Source organism: Emys orbicularis, chromosome 11 (genome assembly GCF_028017835.1).
Source record: "Emys orbicularis isolate rEmyOrb1 chromosome 11, rEmyOrb1.hap1, whole genome shotgun sequence".
Lineage (NCBI taxonomy): Eukaryota > Metazoa > Chordata > Testudines > Emydidae > Emys > Emys orbicularis.
In genome coordinates, this window is record NC_088693.1 from 70,525,170 (window position 1) to 70,547,243 (window position 22,074).

The 22,074-nt window shown below is 41.9% G+C and overlaps 1 protein-coding gene across 1 annotated transcript in view; it reads left to right on the top strand.

Annotated features, from left to right (window-relative positions):
* Positions 1 to 22,074, top strand: part of IQCA1 (IQ motif containing with AAA domain 1) — a 157,739-nt gene that overhangs the window by 127,469 nt on the left and 8,196 nt on the right. Inside the window, exons 14-16 of the mRNA XM_065413010.1 lie at positions 642 to 749; positions 4,975 to 5,174; positions 18,078 to 18,164. Coding sequence (XP_065269082.1) covers positions 642 to 749; positions 4,975 to 5,174; positions 18,078 to 18,164 — 395 coding nt within the window. The remainder of the gene's footprint in view (positions 1 to 641; positions 750 to 4,974; positions 5,175 to 18,077; positions 18,165 to 22,074) is intronic.

Consider the following 22,074-nt stretch of genomic DNA (forward strand, 5'->3'; position numbering starts at 1 on the left):
ATGTGATTACAGCTCTCTAACGAGATGAGGCAGGACTCTCGTTTTAGACTGCTTCCGTCTGCAGCAGTGCTAAGTTTAAATAAAAAAGGTGAAGTGCAATGCAAAAAACAAACATTGAACTGAACACAGACTGCTGTGCTGAGTGTCCCCACTAACTGAGATGTGGTGGGAATAATGAAGGCAGGCAACATTCAGAAAAAAAAATTAAGTCACCTTTTAAACAATATATTTTTCCCTTTTTGAAATCCCTTAGATACATCTTGGTTCATTGGTGATTCCAAAAATATGACATCTCAACTCCCCAAATTCTCTATTGATGTGATTTATAGTGTCAGTAATGATTCTTTTGTGAACCACAAAGTTTCTTTAAAAGGTTATTTAAGACTTATTTCTCTGCTGCATGCCCTCCACAACCTGCTTAGTAGGGAGAGTCAGCACAGGAATGTTTGCTTAACTTCATTTTCCTTCTAGGCCTGTATTCCATGGCAACATTCCCCTACCTGAGTCCCTTTCCCATGGCAGAACTGGGTTTGCTGAGAGCATGCAAAATTTGTATTCCGTGGTAGTTTTTCATTATTTGAATTATGCACTTTATAACAATACAGTGTCACATTTATTAAGCCCATGCTTCCTCCCTGCAGGCGAGTACAGCTATCTGGGGACTACGCTTCGTCAGGTAGATATAGAGCCAATGCCCTCTCTCACAGATGTCAGACAGCTAATAGCACTGTATGGAATATTGCCATTAGGTAAGAGCACGGCAAAAATTACGAAAGGGCAGAATATGATGGTTTGCTTCCTGCCAGTAACATACATTTTTACTAGCTTTGACAGTGCTTGATTGATTGTAGTCTAAAGCATTTTGCAGTATAATTGTTTTTCAATTAAGTGTTCTGAGTGAAGGCCATATCATTTTAATAGTGTATAAAAGAGCGTGCACATGCTATTGTCAGGTATTGCATTTCTTTGCCATCTCTGTTTGCATTTTAACAGTTTGTGAATGGCAGCACATAAAGGAAATCACATGGGAAAGATAATAGCTAAAACAAGCTCCAGTGATTAAAATCAATCAAGTTAAGGGAAGGGCTAAGGTTGCAATTTACCTTTTACAAGCTGGCTAATGTTACTTGGCACCAAACAAGGTGAGCAGTTAAGGAATTAGTCTGAGTAGATTCCAGATAGCTGAAAGAGAGCACTTTTAAATGTCCTTGTAGTTTTAAATGCCAGCCACTATTAATATGAAACAAGACTTAGTTGGGTTTTTTTAAAACATACTGTCTGCCCCAATATTTTTCTCAAGACTGACAGGATGACTGTAGGCCAACCATGGGGAATACAGGCACTTACTACATAAAGGGGCTTTGCATGTGCTATTTATAATTTTCTTTCATAATGTTTCCACTTTTGGAAGACCTCTGTCAGAGGAAAGGCAAGTCCTCAGCCAGCCAACTCAGTCCTATGTAGCCTCATTCTCTGCCACTCAGTCCACTTGTTCCACCTCAGGCCAGAATGTCCCTGGCTCTTGTTTTAGTGTTGGGATGGAGGGGAGCAGGGAGCCTTCTCTTCCCCTCCCCTCCCTTGTGTGTGCCTTTAATAAAGACCAGGGACAAATGCAATCCTTGCGCTCAGGCTGCTCTCGCTGTACACACTGGAACACACTGTGTGCATTCCATGGTGCCAGCCCCCTCTGCACGGGCACACAGGGTGGGCCCAGTGCACCAAGGGGAGCAGGCTGCACCATACAGAAGACTCTTCCCATCCTACAACAATGGGAATTTGGAAAGGAGGGAGCGAGAGCTTTCCCTCAAAGGGCTTGTCCTTCCGTAGCAAGTTAGATTGTATTAGTTAATTTGACTCCTCAAGGCTGAGTTCCAACATTACGTTAAATGGAACTTTGCAGTCAGCATAGACAGGGACCTTCATTTTAAGACCACGTCAGCTGGTCATTGGTTAACTCTACTAGACCCATAGGTTTAACCAGCTAATACAAAGATAAACATGACATCCCTGTCTACACTGCAAGGTCATGTTTTAACCTAATTTTCTAGGATAATCAAGCCCAAAGACTGCTCCTGCCAAGGTAAGAGGGGCCCATAAACCTCCTCCCATTAATTGGAGAGAAACTGTGAAAGAGGAAAAATACCCTCAACCAGTAAAAGTATAGACTGTATTTGCAATAGCAAATGTATGATATATATATATATATATATATATATATATATATATATATATATATATATATATATATATATATATATATATATATATATATATATATTGCCTGAAGCCAAAAAGTCTCAGGAATTATTTCACCTTTGGGTGGTATTTAATGGATGACATTTTACTTAACTGGCCTCAGAACTACCGTAGTTAATCATTGTGTATATAGATATATAGAGAGAGAGAAAAAGCTTTCCCAAAAATATTCACCTGATAGAGAAAATTTCAGCCCAAAAGGAATCAGAAAATTATAAGCAGTTGAAAGGAGACTTTTTAATGGAAGTTACATTTCTCTAGAGGGGTTTCTATTGCTCCATTATAATCAATGTATAATAGTAATAAATTGGTATGAAATGACCAAAAATATTCATATAACTTGAGAGGTTGGTAACTTCACTACATGGTTCATGGTGCTGGAATAAAGGCTTACGATGACATTCATCTTAATACTTTGTTCACTGTAATTTATTTGGTTACTTTAAGTCATTAACACATTGATGGATGGGTTTGTTTTCACTTTTAATAGCATTGTTAGCTAAACAGTCGCCCCTCCTTCTGTAGTGGTTGTAGGAGTTGGAGTTTCTCTTGCTCTCAGTACCTGGAATAGAACTTTTCCAGAACTGGCAAAGCTCTCGCAAAGGGCTCTCACCTTCTGGACTTTTTCCCCCTACCAATTAGCTGGCAGACAGAAAGTTTGAAAACCCTCAGCATGTGATGAGAGGCAGAACTGTTCAAGTTACTTTGGAGTGGTAATCTCTACATCAAGATAAGGGCATGTTTTTATGTGGCGAGTAAAAGGCACTGATTTTATTGGACCATCAAGGGAGAGGCAATTTATATGTTTGCAGTTAAGTTTACTGTCTACTGTCCAAATTCTATTATGAGGGATGCTGACCATAATATACTAAATATTTTTGTGGCTTTGTCCATGACAGCACAGATGCTGGGTCCTGCCTCCTCACTGACAGGCATAATGGCAACTACCATTCAGCATTTACCAGCTCTCTACGCCTCCTTTCTCCAATCCCTCTCTCACTAAGAGCAATGAGCAATGCAGAGGAAGATAACCTCTGTTCCATCGCATCTTGCACCATCTGGCTCTCAATGAGGGAAGAAATCTCACCTGCACCTCTTGCAGCAGCACTTTCTCATTGGAGCATTAAGCACTTTTTCCTTCTCTCGCTGAGGAAATCGCCAATCAGTCAGTGGAGCAAAGCAGTGGCTGAAACAATGTCCAGAAGTGCAGCAGAAAACAGCTGCTCAGCTTGCTTAGAAGGGAGAGAAGCTCACCTCGAGTAGAGATTCTCCTCAAAGAAGTGTCTGGGGTGGCTACCAGCCTTTGACATTGGAATCTGTAAAAGAGTCAGAGGTGCTTGGCCCTTCCTTTTCATGACCTCAGGCTCCCTCTTTTCAGTCAGGCTTCTGTCTCTCCTTCTCCCTCTCTAGGGCGGCTTTCCATAGGATGCCACTGTACAAAACCCAATTCGTGCAGTCACAGCCAGAGCCACAAAAAAGCATGTGACGTTGCCCCTTCCCTGCTAAATTGCTTTCTGTGGCTCTGTTAGGACAGTGCAGACACCATCCCCATTTGGCTTTCCAAGCCCAGGCTTCAACAATACTCACTGATCCAACTATCAAGGTAGAACAGGCAACCTCATTTCTTTCAGATCAGAAGAGCTTAAACTGGAGAAGCAAAGGAGAGAGCCGTAGAGAGCAGTGAAATCTTGGATGGTGATTGGTCATCATCCTCCCTGTCAGAGCAAGTGAAGAGGAGGAACCCAGCATCTGCACTGTCTCAACCAAAAAAAGCAGAGAACAGAAAGCAGATTAGCCACTAAATGGGTATATGCCATGCCTCTACTCATAAATGAAGTAGCAGAGTTCTAGATAGGGCTTAAGCTTTCCGTGTTGGAGAATGACATGACTTAACACGCACAGCAATCCCACTCCCGGGTGCTGTCATTGCCCAGCTCAGTCAGCTACATTCCATTCCTACAATCAAGGGATCAGACTCTCCCACACTTACTAAAAGCTGAAATATATAAAGAGAAAATTTTCAAAAAAAAGGGTAGCGAGAGAAGAAAGGGGCAAAAGAAAGACGGGTGACATCTGGTTTTAAATTACAGAAGAACGCTCATCAGGAAAATACTCCAATTAGTTTGTTTTCTTATGGAAGTTGGAAAGTGTCATTTTTGGCGCAGATAACAGATTCTGCTATTTTAACATATGACAGGAATTTCCTCCCCTTTCCAATTATGAAGTGGGGAACAGCTCTGAGGTAGAATGTTTGTCTCCTCTTTTAAATTAGACCACAGGTATACCTACAACCATACATCTGCCTGACAGCCAACAGGCAGTCAGTTAACAGTTAGGTGTAATTGAAGGCAGATGTGTACTGTGCATAGTGTCAGGCTTGTCTTCTGCATGTAACAATGTGTCTCATTTTCATTTCATTTCATTTCAATGCCCATATCCAATATTAAGCAAAGTGAAACGGTGGCCCTGGACCTGAGAAGAATTTTGCTGAAAGTCACAATTAAAAGAAGTTCAGTACTATTGGTTTTCCTGCCACGAACAAAGGCTAACATATTCTACAGCTGTAAAGTGAATTCTACACCATTTGCTCTACGTTAGTGAGATGAAGAGTTCACATTATGAAATATTTATCAGGAAGAAAAACTGAAGAATCATTCACCATTACATTTATGGCAGACTTAAATGAAAGCAATAATAGTGCCTTATTACTTTTTATAGGTTCTCAAGCAGTACATGAGAAGGCTCCTTTGGTGAAAGCCCTGTTGCTAGCTGGGCCCACAGGAGTAGGAAAGAAAATGCTGGTGCATGCCCTCTGCACAGAAACAGGAGCCAATCTCTTCAACTTGTCTGCCTCTAACATTGCTGGGAAATACCCAGGCAAGAGTGGTCTGCAAATGATGCTCCACATGGTGTTCAAGGTACTGTATTTTTTGACAGCTGATTCTCACTAGTCTGTTGTGTGCTTTTTTATTTCTTCTCTTAAAACTCCTGTGGAATCATATCCTACTTTCTTTTAAATAAGTTCCACTTTTCAAATACTGGGCTCAATCCAGGGGCAACTGGGTGAAATTAGATGGCTTGCATTTTATATTAGGTCCAACTAGGAGATCCAGTGGTCCCTTCTGGCCTTAAAATCCATGAATCTATAATAGGTAAGAGTGTCCACATTTCATTCCACTTCCCCTTGTGGATGATAAATCACCTTATGCCCATTTTCTCAACTTCAAAGAGTAGATCTTCAACAAGCCAGTTGCTCTGGGTTTAAAATAAAGCCAAGAACCAGAGTCAGAGTACACCAAAAAGGTGGCACAACTGTCCAAGGTCAAAACAAGTCACATCCCAGATTTGAAACTCCCTTATGGCTTTCAAATTTCCTTAAAACAATGTTCTGACAACCAATATGTTCACCACTGTGGAGGATTTAATGCCCCAAGGGAAATCACTTGATGTAAGAAGGTTTTTCCATGTCACCACTTGAATGATCTTTGAATTACCTTGAGTATGGAAAGCATTATATAAAACAAAATTTTGTTCTGTGTTTCTGCTTCCTTCAATCAGGAATATTTATTTGAGATGCAACATGTAGTCAAATAATGCTAGCTATTGTTGGGTGTATATTTCTTGCACAGGAGTCACTACAAGTGGCTCTCTGCTACACAGCTGTCTGGTTAGCTGTAGTCATCATTTTGAAAAAAGGAATTCTAGCTTAGAATTACAGGAACAAAAATGTAAGATAATATATGATGGGCTTGGAAATGAAACCATGTATATTAATTATGAACATATCCAGAACCCTTACTTATGGACATAGTCAGGGCCCAATTTCTTCCTTATTCCATGATCTTCACATTTCTGATGAGAAAGGGTGTAGGCCTGCAGTCCCAGGAGGAATCCTTTAAAATTGAGACAAAAAACAAATAAGATCTCCCTTTCCCAGTGACAGAATCCCCAGGAGAGATTATGGATTCAGAATCCTTTTCTCCAGAAAGGAAACGATCATAGAATCATAAAAGATTAGGGTTAGAAGATACCTCAGGAGGTCATCTAGTCCAACCCCCTGCTCAAAGCAGGACCAACCCCAATTAAATCATCCCAGCCAGGACTTTGTCAAGCCAGGCCTTAAAAACCTCTAAGGATGGAGATTCCACCACCTCCCTAGGTAACGCATTCCAGTGCTTCACCACCCTCCTAGTGAAATAGTTTTTCCTAATATACAACCCTCCCCCACTGCAACTTCAGACCATTGCTCCTTGTTCTGTCATCTGCCACCACTGAGAACAGTCTAGATCCATCCTCTTTGGAACTCCCCTTCAGGTAGTTGAAGACTGCTATCAAATCCCCCTTCACTCTTCTCTTCTGCAGACTAAATAAACGCAGTTCCCTCAGCCTCTCCTCATAAGTCATGTGCCCCAGACCCCTAATCATTTTTATTGCCCTCCGCTGGACTCTCTCCAATTTGTCCACATCCTTTCTGGGGCCCAAAACTGGACTCAATACTCCAGATGTGGCCTCACCAGTGCCGAATAGAGGGGAATAATCACTTCCCTCGATCTGCTGTCAATGCTCCTACCAATGCAGCCCAATATGCCATTAGCCTTCTTGGCAACAAGGGCACACTGTTGACTCATATCCAGCTTCTCATCCACTGTAACCCCTAGGTCCTTTTCTGCAGAACTGCCGCTTAGCCAGTCGGTCCCCAGCCTGTAGCAGTGCATGGGATTCTTCCATCCTCAGTGCAGGACTCTGCACTTCTCCTTGTTCAACCTCATCAGATTTCTTTTAGCCCAATCCTCCAATTTGTCTAGGTCATTCTAGACCCCTATCCCTACCTTCCAGTGTATCTACCTCTCCCCCCAGCTTAGTGTCATCCGAACTTGCTGCAGGTGCAATCCATCCCATCATCCAGATCATTAATGAAGATGTTGAACAAAACCAGCCCCAGGACCGACCCCTGGGGCACTCCACTTGATATCGGCTGCCAATTAGACATCGAGATGTTGATCACTACCCGTTGAACCCGACGATCTTGCCAGTTTTCTATCCACCATATAGTCCATTCATCCAATCCATACTTCTTTAACTTGCTGGCAAGAATACTGTGGGAGACTGTATCGAAAGCTTGGCTGAAGTCAAGGTATATCACGTCCACCGCTTTCCCCATATCCACAGAGCCAGTTATCTCATCATAGAAGGCAATCAGGTTGGTCAGGCATGACTTGCCCTTGGTGAATCCATGTTGACTGTTTCTGATCACCTTCCTCACCTCCAAGTGCTTCAAAATGGATTCCTTGAGGACCTGCTCCATGATTTTTCCAGGGACTGAGGTGAGGCTGTAGTTCCCTGGATTCTCCTTCTTCCCTTTTTTTTTTTTTTTAAATGATGAACACTATATTTGCCTTTTTCCAATCATCCGGGACCTCCCCCGATCGCCATGAGTTTTCAAAGATAATGGCCAATGACTCTGCAATCACATCAGCCAACACCTTCAGCACCCTTGGATGCATTAGATTCGGCCCCATGGACTTGTGCATGTCCAGCTTTTCTAAACAGTCCTTAACCTGCTCTTTCACTAATGAGGGCTGCTCACCTCTTCCCCATATTGTGCTGCCCAGTGCAACCATCTGGGAGTTGACCTTGTCTGTGAAGACCGAGGCAAAAAGAGCATTGAGTACTTCAGCTTTTTCCACATCATCTGTCACTAGGTTGCCTTCCCCATTCAGTAAGGGTCCCACACTTTCCCTGACCTTCTTCTTGTTGCTAACATACCTCTAGAAACCCTTCTTGTTACCCTTTGCATCCCTTGCTAGCTGCAACTCCCATTGTGCTTTGGCATTCCTGATTACAACCCTGCATACTCGAGCAATATATTTATACTCCTCCCTAGTCATCTGTCCAAGTTTCCACTTCTTGTAAGCTTCCTTTTTGTGTTTAAGCTCACCAAAGATTTCTCCGTTAAACCAAGCTGGTTGCCTGCCATATTTGCTATTCTTTCTGCACACCGGGATGGTTTGTTCCTGCACCCTCAATAAGGCTTCTTTAAAATACAGCCAGCTCTCCTGGACTCCTTCCCCCCTCATATTAGCCTCCCAGGGAATCCTGCCCATCAGTACCCTAAAAGTCAAAGTCTGCTTTTCTGAAGACTAGGGTCCGTATTCTGCTGCTCTCCTTTCTTCCTTTTGTCAGGATCCTGAATTCAACCATCTCGTGGTCACTGCTGCCCAGGTTGCCACCCACTTCTACTTCCCCTGCCAATTCTTCCCTGTTTGTGAGCAGCAGGTCAAGAGGAGCACACCCCTAGTTGGTTCCTCCAGCACTTGCACCAGGAAGTTGTCCCCAACACACTCCAAAAACTTCCTGGATTGTCTGTGCACTGCTGTATTGCTCTCCCAGCAGATGTCAGGAGGATTGAAGTCCCCCATAAGAACCAGGGCCTGTGATCTGGAAACTTCTGTTAGTTGTCCGAAGAAAGCCTTGTCTAGCTCATTCTCCTGGTCTGGTGTCTAAAGCAGATGCCCACCACATCACCCTTGTTGCTCTCACCTCTAAACTTAACCCAAAGACTCTCAACAGGCTTTTCTCCAGTTTCATACTGGAGCTCTAAGCAATCATATTGCTCTCTTATATACAGTGCAACTCCTCCACCTTTTCTCCCCTGCCTGTCCTTCCTGAACAGTTTATACCCATCCATGAAAGTGCTCCAGTCATGTGAGTTACCCCATCAAGTCTCTGTTATTTCAATCACATCATAGTTCCTTGACTGCCAGGACTTCCAATTCTTCCTGCTTGTTTCCCAGGCTTCTTGCATTTGTGCACATGCACCTAAGATAACTAGCTGATTGCCCTACTTTCTCAGTATGGATCAGGAGGCCTTCCCTGTTGCACCCTCCTCCTTGTGTTTCCTCCCAGTATCCCACTTCCCCACTTACCTCAGGGCTTATGTCACCATCCCACAGCGAACCTAGTTTAAAGCCCTCCTCACTAGGTTAGCAAGCCTGCCTGCGAAGATGCTCTTTCCTCTCTTCGGTAGGTGGATTCCATCTCTTCCTAGCAATCCTTCTCCTCCTCTTGGGAGTGGTGGTCATGGAACCCCCATCCCTAGGACAATGCATCCCATACCTTCCGGTCGATGGGGTCTCCTTCTGATCTCTTCCCTCAGATGACTCTTCCAAACCATTCTCTGACATAATACCTGTGCAGAGAGCCTGAAAACAGTTTCTTACCTCTATCTGCATTGGGGGTACATGGGTTCTCCTCTTTCTTCTTCTGGAGGTCACATACTGCCAATTTTCTTCCCCGTTCAGCACTGCCCTCTCTGATTCTTCAGCATGCTGTGCCTGCAGTACCAAACGCTGACTTCTATCCAGAAAAATCTTTATTTTCTCTGATGCAACACAGGATTGATACTTGGGTCTCTAGTCCTTTAACCTTGTCTTCCAATATGGAGACCAGTTTGCACTTCGTAGAGACGAAGTCGCTTCTGTTCTCTGGGAGAAAGACAAACATGGCACATCCCGTGCAGGTCACAACAGCTGATCGCTCACTATCCATATTGTCTTCCTTCTAAGAGCCTCTTCAGCTGTTGCATTTACTGCTCACAGAAGCCTGAAAGGCAAAAACACTCTGTGGGAACTTCCCCCAAGTGAACTCCCAGGCAAACTCCCTCTGTTTGCCTGTCCTCTGTTCGCCGCACACATTCACAACACATGAGGAGGGAAGCTTATTTGTTCCCACCAAAGGTTTCTTCCTCTCCATGATAGACTAGTATCTGATCACTGCACGTATATGCACAGGTAACGTATCTGATCGCTGCAAGAGTATATGCACAGTATAATTCTTGACATAAAAGACTTCTGTATATTGCAGCATACATGTGGCATTTATATTCACAGCTCTCTGAATTTCACTGTCTGACACATAATAGTTCACCTCGTTACATTTTTCCTTGTGTGTAGATTCACAGGTCTCAATAACAGATAGTTTCAATTATAAATTTTGCACGCAACAGCAACTGTTACCCTAGTCAGACTGGCATAGAAGGCGTTTGTATTGACAAAGATACTTATTTATAGTGAGCCGAACAAAATAAAGATTGTGTACTTATAATTGTAAGTAAATTACAGGAAACATTGCAATAGTTATTTCTCATGTTATTCTATGATCCATGTAACCATTACTAAACCATGAGATTTACTAAATATGGATTTATGGTGCCTAATGATGAAGGTGAAGTAACCTAGAACTCTTGATTACCAATCACTTCAACAAACAAAAGAGTTTTGGTAACTAAATTAAACTCTAGAGAGCATTAAATGACCATTAGGAAACTTTCTATCCATAATTGAACTGATGGCAGTCATTTCACGGGAGACACCTTAAGCAAGAGAACAACGTTGGAAAAAATGAGACTTTAATTTGTTTCAGATGCAAAAATCCAAATCCTTTTTTCATATAATTATTTTTGGGAGGGCTCTGTTGCAAGATACAAACCAGCTCTGACAAAAAAGGGACTCAAGTTATTAAAAACTGTCACTTTTAATGTAATTTAGAGGAAATGACCTAATTTACCTTAGTGGGAAAACACTGAAATTTCACTCTGTCTTTCCTGAAAAACATATGAGTGATTAATATTTAACAGCAAAATTACTAAAGGAAGCTGTGAGTGTCAAAAAAATAAGCACGCGTGTTCTCACAAAGAAGTCATATAGCACAGTGATCTGTTTCAGAGTATAGAGGAAGGGTCTCCATCTGATATTGTCCCAGTAGTGCCTGAAATGAATCTGATTCTTCACGTCAAGGGTGCTGGATCCTTCCCATAAGTGGGGAACCAGGGGTCCCACCCCCCGGAGGCCTCACAGCTGCCCACACGGCTCTTACCATGGCCAGGCTGCGGCTCTGAGGCCCTCCTCCCCATCTGGAGCCGGGTTGGGGATAGAGCCGCGTGGGCAGCTGTGGTGAGCCGGTGCGGAGTCACAGACGGCCAGGGGCTGCTCTCAGCCCCCCCCCCCCTCCTCCCGCACCACGGGCAGATGGAGGGTCTGCGAGTATGGCTCCCACAACTGCCCGTGTTCCCCTCCCCGGCCAGGCTCCATGCTGGCCTGGCCAGGGGGTGGGGCCTCAGAGGGAAGAGGAGGGGAAGGGGCTGGGGTCTGCCCCAGCAAAAAGCGGACTAGCCATGTCCCACTGCCACACACACACACACAGGTTCCGGCGCCACTGCTTCACATAGAAACCAACATACATTGGAGTATTTTGCATATAACTATTTTCCATACACTGTGCCTAACTCTGTAAATGGAACTCTGTCAGTTTATGCCAGTTGAGCTGGGCCTCAGTTGCTTCCACTGATGCTTTTTAAATATATGAGTAGCGCTTCAGCAAACTGTACCTTATACAACGTTTTCCATGGGAGAAATAATAGTCTGATTTATCTGACAAAATAAAAGGTTAGTGGAGGCAGCCTAGAAATGCTGGCAGCAAATCCAGAGACGAGCAAGGGAAAAAGCTATAAGACATAAATCTCTCAGGCATGGAGGTATAAAACTGTAGGTAGTTTGTAAGCCACAACTCTGAGGCAAAAAATATAACTGGCATTGCAACAACACTGAAGAGGGCAGCAATCAGATTAATCACAAGTACAGACACACGTCACCTAACATCTTTCCCAGGGCAGCAGCAACACACAGAAAAGGCATCGGACAAGGACCACAGATGGGAAAGGGCTACTGGTACAGTATTGATCAGACTAAAGGGTTGGAAAAGAAGTGGCCAGGAGAAAATAATGGCTCTGTGTGTGTGTGTGTGTGTGTGTGTGTGTGTGTGTGTGTGTGTGTGTGTGTGTGTGTGTAAGTAAAAGCAACTTAGTTCAAACACAAAGCCACATAGGGACACAATACTGCTCCTTTTGTTGAAACATACTGCATTCTATTTCAAACAGCATCACTATTGGAAGATAGAGTAACAAAGGTATTGGTTATGGAATTTACCAAAGCCAGAGACAAAGATAAATCAGTCCTTTCAGACCATTTGTGTTGTGTCTTTCTGAAATCTGAAAAAGATCAATAAGAAGTTACCCTAAAATGTTGGTAGAAAGCCCATTTTATTAAACATTTCGCTGCTGTGAAATATTTCCCTACTGTGATTGAAATACTGATCAGACTTTTATTCCAACGGTCAGAAGGTGTAATCTCTTATGCATGGTGCAATGAAATCTGCCTAAAAGGAAAACCTGTGAGAAGGTTATATTCATGAAAGGATGAATATTGCCAAATATCAAATAAAATAAACGTATAATATCATTTCAAAGGAAAGGAGCAGATTTATCTTGTTTTATCTCCTAAAGTTAAAATGTAATAAAAGTCAATCTGTTAGAGGATTTTATTATTACACTGTCTCTATAGCAAGCCAAAATATATTATCTATAAAACCAATATCTGTTAAAGGAACTCGATTTTATGTTTTCCACATTCTTACTGACGTCTTGTTCTACTTGTTACTTGTTCTAGTCAACCTCACACATATGGGACCAAATATTCATTTCTGATTTTCATCAGTTTGATCTCACAAGTGCTTTATCTAGGCTTGTGCTGTCAATATATGGGGCTGGACTGAGCCGATTTTCAGTAACCCATCAATTTCTGCAGAAACTTGACTTTATTCTTTCATTTTAAATTAAGGCTGGAATCTTTGAGCTTGGAGGAGCTGTACATACTCAGCAACTCTGAAAATCAGGCCGTTTATTTGGGAGCCCATGTGTGGCATTAAGTGCTTAATTTATAGGCACCCAAGTTTGAAAATTTTAGCATAAGTTTCTTACAGTTGCAGTTATATCGTTCCTTCCAAACATGAACCAAAGCAGTCTGGAGAGTAACTGAAATAATAGCTCTAAGACAAAATTTTGACAACAGAACCGTGGAGCAGCAGAACCACGGTGGTTTTCACCCATTATACCCAACAAAATCCACTTAGTAGTTACTTTCTGTTCTGCTTTAATTCAGAAATGCAGGATAACCTAGTCCTTATTGGACACATGTAAGGCCTTGTCTACACCCAGCCGCTAGTTCGGCGGCTGGGAATCGAAGTTCCGGGTTCGATTTATCGCGTCTGGTCTGGACGCGATATATCGAACCAGGAAGTGATCGCCGTCGACTGCGGTACTCCAGCTAGACGAGAGGAGTACCGCGGCGTCGACGGGGGAACCGCGGCGTCGACGGGGGAGCCTGCCTGCCGCGTGTGGACCGAGGTAAGTTCGAACTAAGGTACTTCGAACTTCAGCTACGTTATTCACGTAGCTGAAGTTGCGTACCTTAGTTCGAATTGGGGGGTAAGTGTAGACCAAGCCTAAGAGAATTTGCCATGAAAAACACAAAGTCGGATCAGCACATGCAGCTTGTATGCATTTTCGATTAATGGAGATGGACAGAAGGAGCAAGAGTTACAGCAAAAGAACATTTTTGTCATAAATGTACATCAGATTAATAGCTGAAACTACAGTGAAGATCAATTTTTAATCAAATGTTGCTAACATAATGCAGTATTAGAAGGGTTAAGGAGCCATCTGCTGGTGACTTCAACAAATTGTTGAACGCAGCAATGCTAATAAAATTTCAATTATAAATTAATTATGTACAGTGCATTTAATTATCCATGGATTCAAACTACCCATGGATAATTCAAATAAAGCACTTTCAGGGGGACATACAGTCTGCTCTGTATCTGCCAACAATTTAAATTAGATACCAATGGATTATGGGTGTCTGATTTTTTTTTAAATTAGCACAAAAGCAGTGTGTTGGATCATGTCATATTAGCATATATGTGGAATTCTGCTGCTCCATGCTATACTCCTCTGTTCATTCACAGTTCATTGCTGTTCATTAGAAAGCAGAGATCATTAAAGTATCTGCTTTATTCAAGAGCTGGTAGAAAGTAGGTTCACTCACTACCATGTTTTCAGTTTGCTATATTTCCCCATTTTGAAGCTAAGAAAAGAGGAACAGGGGTGCCAAAAGGAAGAAAAAGGTAAATGTTATTGAGAATAAAAGTGGGCCCATAGCCTAGTTAGCAGTGCAAAGTGCTGCAACAGGTACAGGTCCCAAATTAAGCATCGGAGCCACCTGAGGAAGAAAGATAGGTGCCTCATACCTCTCTAACAACCCCATTGCTGAAACAATATTGAGGGGATGGGGATCTGGAGGGAGTCGCCTTTGCTAGAGGAAAAGGCTCTAGCGGGATCCCAGAGAATACCCCTCAAAAGAACAGGGTGTTGTATACAACTTAAGTGAGTGTGTCCATACACAACATACCATGTTTAGCGGGGGATGTTCAGAAGCACTCGGCATTAGCCTAATTCTGTTCCCATTGATGTAAAAGGGAGTTCACTATTGACTTCAAAGGAAACAGAGTTATACCACGGCCTGGTGCTTTTGGAAACCCCCCCCCCCCACACACACACACACACACCTTGTTCTCCACATGGCGAACTGCAGAGCATTATCCACTATGTCAGGTAACAGATATGGAACATGTTTTCCTGTAACCTTTCCCTGGGCATCAGAAAGACTGAACTGACTATCAGTCCTAGTACAACTGATTTACCTCAGAAAGCGAAAACACCCATAAGGGACTAGTCCCCCTTCAGTGTTCACATGCAGTTCCTCTTCGCATTAACGTTAGCAATTAGTGTAAGCATTAAGGGAGAAGTGACCCGTCGCAGCATGTGATTGAACAACTAATGGAAGTCACATAAATATAGCAATGGCAGAACAGACCCCTAAATGAAAGAAATATGGAAAAACCCTTGTATATCAGGCAACAAAGTCTAATCTGTGGGGTGTGCTGATGTGTATGTGCATATCCTATAATTAGACTAAATTAACAGAAGACTAAATTGTAGCAGTTAGCCCCAGTCCTGAGTAGAGGGCAGGGAGGTGACCATCCACCCCAGGGAAAGCACAATCCCTCTGCAAACTCCCATTCACTGGTCTCCCTGGCTCTATACTCAAGGGTGTATGGGAAGAGCAGTCCATGAGCTCCTCTGTGCTTCGGAACACAAGCTATCCCTGAGGTGACCATAAAGTGCTAGATGACAAAAGGTTTGTTAGTTGTGTAGAGCTTGCTGAGGATTTGGGGATCTCTGGATAAAAGGTGCTATATCATACAACCATAGGGTTAGAAGGGACCGCAAAGGTCATCTAGTCTAACCCCCCAAGCAATAGATGCAAGCAAGCAGAGTTCCTGCACTTCTCTGAAGAGATTATATACATATACTGTATGAACCCTTTAAGGAGCTTTGGCTTTCTCGGTAACTTAACAACTTAGACTTCAGCCTAAGTTTTCTTCCCCAAGCTTGGCCAAACATAAGGTTTTTCAATGCATGACCTCAGTCCCAGGCCTTGATTCCCTCGGCTCCTGAGAAAGAGAACCCAACCCCTCTTATACCCTGATTGGAGCTAACAGAATCTACCTGTTAGTATGACTCAGCAATGGTTACATTGTAGGTCTCAAAAACAAGTCTGATAACAAGATGACTCAGCAGAAGAGCCCTGCGTCCCCAAATCTGCCATTCAGCTCCAATTCAATAAAGATAAAAGTCTGCCATTCTGCTACAAAATAATAAAGACCACATTTTCAAGAGTGCCTTCTAAATTTATCCCGGCAGTATGTGCGCAAGTTTCAGGGTGGCCAAAATATAACGTGAAAATGTAGAAACCAGAATATTTGAAACGTAAGACCATGTGGCCTTATTGTTGTATAATTTTATACCTTTAGCCATTCATCCAAGTTATTTACTCCATATGCTATTTGATCTCTCTTCACACTTCATCTCCCTAATTATACATATGGGTAAATAGAGATGCAGATATTTGCCTGTCTGCACACATGAAATTTTGGCAGAGTTCACATATAGTCATTTATCATCCAGTCTCTTTATTTTAAATAAATCTTCAGTATTATAACTCAACATTTTAGCTCATGCCTTCCAAAATGAGTGAAGATTTCCATTTCCTCCATTAAAACAGTTCTAGTCAAATAACAAACTTGACATTTTCCAGAATTGATGGATTATTTCCACTGAAGTATTGCATGTCTAAAATTGCATCACTTCCTCTTGGAACCATCAACAGTGAGAAAGGGCAAGCATACGTTTAGAAATCCACTTAACGACTACTTTCTACTGTTGTTGTTTTTTTTCGTGCAGCTGGAATGCCTAAACCCAAGCTAACAGTACTTTCAAAAGAATGTTTATTTCTAGGGCTGGCCGGAAAACAACAATTCCATATCACACACACAAAAATTTCAAGGTTTTGAAAATTGTTTCTGTTCCAGTGCAGAATGAAAATGAGACATTTTTACATGGAAAAAAAAAAAGAAAAAGAGTTGTGCTTGATAGCCTGATTGTTAGGGCAATCACTTGGGATGTGAGAAACCCCTGGTTCAAATCCCTCCTCTGCCTACTTTGGAACTAGGGTGACCAGATGTCCCGATTTTATAGTGACAGTCCCAATTTTTGGGTCTTTTTCTTATATAGGCTCCTATTACCCCCCCATCCCCTGTCCTGATTTTTCACATTTGCTGTCTGGTCACCCTATTTGGAACAGGGACTTGAACCTGGATCTCCCACATCCCAAGTGAGTGTAACTCCTGGAATGGTCATTAATCATACATTAGTACAATGCAGACAAGCTTCTAATATTTACATCCCCCTTTCCAGTAGCAACAGCTTCACCTGAAGAAGTCGAATGGAACAAGAGCATGGCAGAAAAACTAATCCTAGTTACAATTTACTCATACAGCCAGCACGTCCATCACGGAGCGATCTAACAGAGCTAGGACAGCAACAACTGCAATGTGATTAATACTTGGCAGCAGAATTCCTAAACCACTAGGGTTACTATAGCAATAGGAAGTGCAGTTATGAAAAAGCCTGTAGCATTGCTGCCATCCTGCTGTGAGCCAGAGGTATAGTACATCCAAGTTTTGATGTAGAAAACACATTAATATGCGCACCCAAACTTAATATATTGTCTTAGTTCTTAGCTAAGCTGCTAATTGTGTGGTGCCTGATTTCACTCCTGCATGCCTGAGCAATATTGATTTAGTTGGGGATTGGTCCTGCTTTGAGCAGGGGGTTGGACTAGATGACCTCCTGAGGTCCCTTCCAACCCTGATATTCTAGGATTCTTGTGAATGCTGACATTTCACATAAGCCTATTTTGCTTAAATACATCGTGTAATGCTGCAGTGCAGGCCTCTTGTTGCACAAATAAAATAGATAGCACGTCACCACAATGTACTAGGAGTTTGGTATTGAATTTAAGCCAAGTGATTGTAGCAATTAATGTGAGATAAACATATTGGCCAAAATTTTCAAGCCATGGCTCAGTCCATTACGTTAGATTCCTAAATAAAAGAGGCACGATTGGCCAAAAAGTGCTCAACAATAAAGCCAATGGCAGCTACAAGCACTCAGCACTTCTGGGGGAAGAAAACAGTCTATTTTGATACCTAAATGTGGATGTAGAATCAGAGTTCAGCTAGGACTAGAGATCATCTTTTCTGACCTCCTGCACATCACAGGCCACTCTACCCCACCAGTTATCCCTGGATTAGACAAAAGCAGTACAGCCCTTGGGAGATTAAACTACTGTGTGCCACAGGCAGAGACTAGGAGGGACCACAGTGCACCAATATCCAAGGCTCGTGCAATGCCAAGGGAATTGATTTGGTGAGATATAGCCACTATAATAGTAAGCGCAGACAGGGCAGATTTGAAATTTTAACCATTTTAATTAACTTAATATATTTCCCCTCATTTCTCCTAGGTGGCTAAGCAGCTACAGCCTTCAGTCATCTGGATTGGAGACGCAGAGAAAACATTCTACAAAAAAGTGCCAAAGTCTGAAAAAGAGGTGAGGGGCTCCTGTTTGATTTCTAACCCTATAACAATTTCACATACCGTAGTAGACCTGACCCAAGCGAACCGGGGCATTTCCCAGTGTAACGTGTACCACTACAACCAGACCTGCCAATGCTCACTTTATAATAGCTTGCCTCACTTTTACTTTTTTAAAGAAAGTCTCATGACCTCTCACAAGCTCTTGAAGAAGTCACCTAAACTGGCCTTATTTAAAAGTAATTTGCCCAGTGCTCATGAGTGCTGATGGCACAGCAAGAGAAAAAACAATGAAAGAAAAATGGGAGACCTAAAAAAGACAAAGGAAGAAACTGAGACTTAAGACAAGCTTAAATTATTCAGCTTTATTTATCAATAATAAAGGAACAAGGACAAATCTGCACTGTAAAAACCAAGAGTATAGGCCAAACAGTTAAGTTAACAGATTTTTATTTACCTCCTGCAATTCCTGTTTTAATTACTTTCTTTCCTTTCCATAATCAGCAATTTCCCACTAGTAAAGAAAAGAAAAAAAAAACCATGCAGAAACACACTGTGTTTCATATAAAGCAACTTGTACAACTGCAAACAGGGTCACATGTGAAATACTCATTCAATTCACAAAGCTTTCAGGACTTTAGCCACAATTGATTCTTTTGATTCTATGTCAAACTGAACCATTTTTTAATTTTTTTTTTTTTAAGGTAGCTTGTATTTTTTGTCAGGACACAAATGCAATATTTTTAAGATACTGATGACCTAGTAACTGTCTTAGATTAGCCTGTCATTTCACAAGCTGTTTAGAGTGCTTATTTTATGACTTGCGTATGTGGTAATTGATGCCCTCTGGTGGCTGACATACCATACTGAAAGCAAATAATTCCCTAATTCTCAAATCTTGGTTGCAACTACTATTGTAAAGAAGATTGTGGGACAAATACTGCCTTGAGTGTTCATAGCCTTTGTCTACTGGCTTCATTAGCAGCAGTCTGTGCGCATCTAAGGACAGAATTTTGCCCTGATATAACTTCCAAAATGCAATGCTAGGGACAGTTGTATAAATTACACTCCGATCTGTTCACATTTAGTGGAAATTCACATATTTCCTTGATTGAAATAGATGGGCTCCAGGACTGAGCTCACTTGTCTCTAATCCCACTGCTACACAAATAGCACAAGCTGTATCCAACATTCTGAACCAGCTACAGGATTCTATAACAAGCAGTCTGAGCAAGCCTCAATAAGAGAACCCCCAACAGTAATGACAGCATAGGGAAAGAGGAATCAAGGAAAACAGGTAGCAGAAAGCAGAAAGGTAGCTGGAGATGGTAAGCTAAATTCTGCCTTGGGATACAGTCAATGAGAGCCAATTGTGCACCTCTCCAGGCAATGATTTTGGCACAATAGCTTAGATTGTGATAATAGAAAACCTTATATTTTGTGGAAGGCCCATTATAAAACTGGCCTCCATTGCCCTCCTTTCAGGGTCAGCCCTTTCCTGCCTTCCCAGAATTGACAGCCAGACAGTCAAGTATTAAATCAGTCATGGTAACCCAGTTGCTAATGGTGCAAGCAATAAAGTCACTATCTTTCTTCAGGAACCTGGGGCATCTTCACAATACACCCCACATTCTCCAATCCAGATTTGGAAGACAGCTGAAAGCCGGGGTACCCGGCTCAACAGCCTTTCTTGCTGCAGAAATTTTTCTTTTAAAGTGAATGGGAGTATTATTAGCTTTCAGTATATATCCCTTCAATACAATGGACGTACATTATTTTCCAATACACAACAGGAGCTGTAGACACACTAATGCCAAAATGGCTTTCTAGGCTTCACACTGGAGCGGTGAATGTAGGCAGTGTTGTGGGGTGGAGGGTTGGCACTAGTACAGTCATTTAGATTTTAAAAATAAGATTCCTACATGTAACTGACTCTAGATCAATGGAAATACAGAAAGCTACTACCTCGACCCAAAAATGGATTGCTCAAAATGTAATGGCTGAATTAGGACTTACCACAAAGACCAGGGGAAAGAGCAGAGGAGAATTTTTTGTTGTTGTTTTTGGTTAATTATCTGACAATTCCTGTTGCCAAGACACCCTTCCCAGTAGAAGGGATGTATTAGCGTCCTATAAACCAGGAACTCTAACCAGCAGTAATAGTTTAACCTCTACCATTTATTTCAGCGAAGTGCTAATTTCGGAGCCTAATTAGTGCCATTTAATAATGATAATTCTCTCAAATAACAGTTTTCATTTTCAAAACACTTTACTCACATTGAGGACTCCTTCCAACATCCTTATAAGATAGGCAAGTAAAAATCCAAATGTCTCCCTAAATATTGGGCAGTTGTGCAGCTAGTGTGAACTGGCTACAAACCCTTTTTAACACAACTATGTGGAGCCAGTCCTCACCGGTAGCACAAACTTTTATTTTAAGAAGTGCTTTCAGTGATACTCTGACTAGTATGAACAGGGCCAGAGAAGTGAAATCTCTCACCAAAGGCTACCTAACTAATCAGTGGCAACGCTGGGGTAAAGAACTCAGGAGGTTGTTGTTTGAAGTCCTTATTTCAGACCACTAAACTGTGTTGCCCACTAACACTTCAGTTCTAATATTATTAAGCAACAGTAGGACACGCATGCTGCAGCCCTGACAAGTTGATAACAGATAAGGCTCTTCCACCTTAATTGAATTAGCTCATTAGCACTGACCCCCCACTTGGTAAGGCAATTCCCATCTTTTCATATGCTGTGTATTTATACCTCTCTACTGTATTTTCCACTCCATGCATCGGATGAAATGGGTTTTAGCCCACGAAAGCTTATGCCCAAATAAATTTGTTAGTCTCTAAGGTGCCACAAGGACTCCTCATTGTTTAGACTCTCAGTGTGACTTTGAAGAATGACTTAGAAAAAGAGAGAATATATATATTTTATCTAACTAAACTAGAGGAAAATGATATTTCCTCTTCCCCTTGATTGTTCGGAGTTTTCTTTCATTTCTAATTTCTCCTCCTTTGTACTCTTTAATCCAAAGAATAGGCACGTCCCTCCTTTCAGCAACTGCTGGTACAAGCAGATGAAAACCTTTGCCTGGCAAGGGCATTCACAGGGCAGGATATAGTCCATCCTTGAAACTCAGGTACCTCGGAGTACGTAGTCTCCTCTGGATTTGCACTATGGAAGGCTGAGTCCAGAGCTAAGTGAAGGTGTCCCATGTTGCAGCCTGACATACAGTAAAAACAAGGAGACAAAGTAAAATGTTCAAAAGACCCAAAAGTGACTTGGGAGCCTAAGACCCATTGACTTTCAATAGATTTGGGCTCCCAATGCCTAGAGGCCAGATTTTTAAAGGTATTTAGGCACCTAATGTGATTTTCAAAAGTATCTAAGCACCAAACTCTCATTGGTGCATAACACCCATTGTGGTCAAAGTGCTTTTGAAAATCCCTTTGGGTGCTTAAATACCTTTAAATAGTGGGCCCTAAGTGTCTTTTGAAAATAGAACTTAGCCTCTCAAATCACTTAGGCCCTTTTAAAATGTTTACCCCAATCCATTGCTTTGCAGAGCTGATTATTTTGTATCTACATGCATCAGTTTATGAATTTTAAAGATACAGTAAGACCACAGCAACATATAAACTCTGCAGGGCCCTGCTCATTAGTGATATAATATCTGTGATGAAATATGACTGCAAACTATTGCAAATAAATAAGTACTAAGTTTACACAGCCAAGTCTTTAAGTTTATGAACTTGGAGTCTTGCTAAGCTAAAAGCATGGCAGAATGTGAGGAACCCACTTATCTCGTTGAAAACACAGCTGCTTGTTTGTAAATCTAGATCTCCAAGATACCAGAGCAAACATTACAAATCCTAGCAGTTTTCTTGGTATTGAAATTAACCAAGTACACGGATATTATC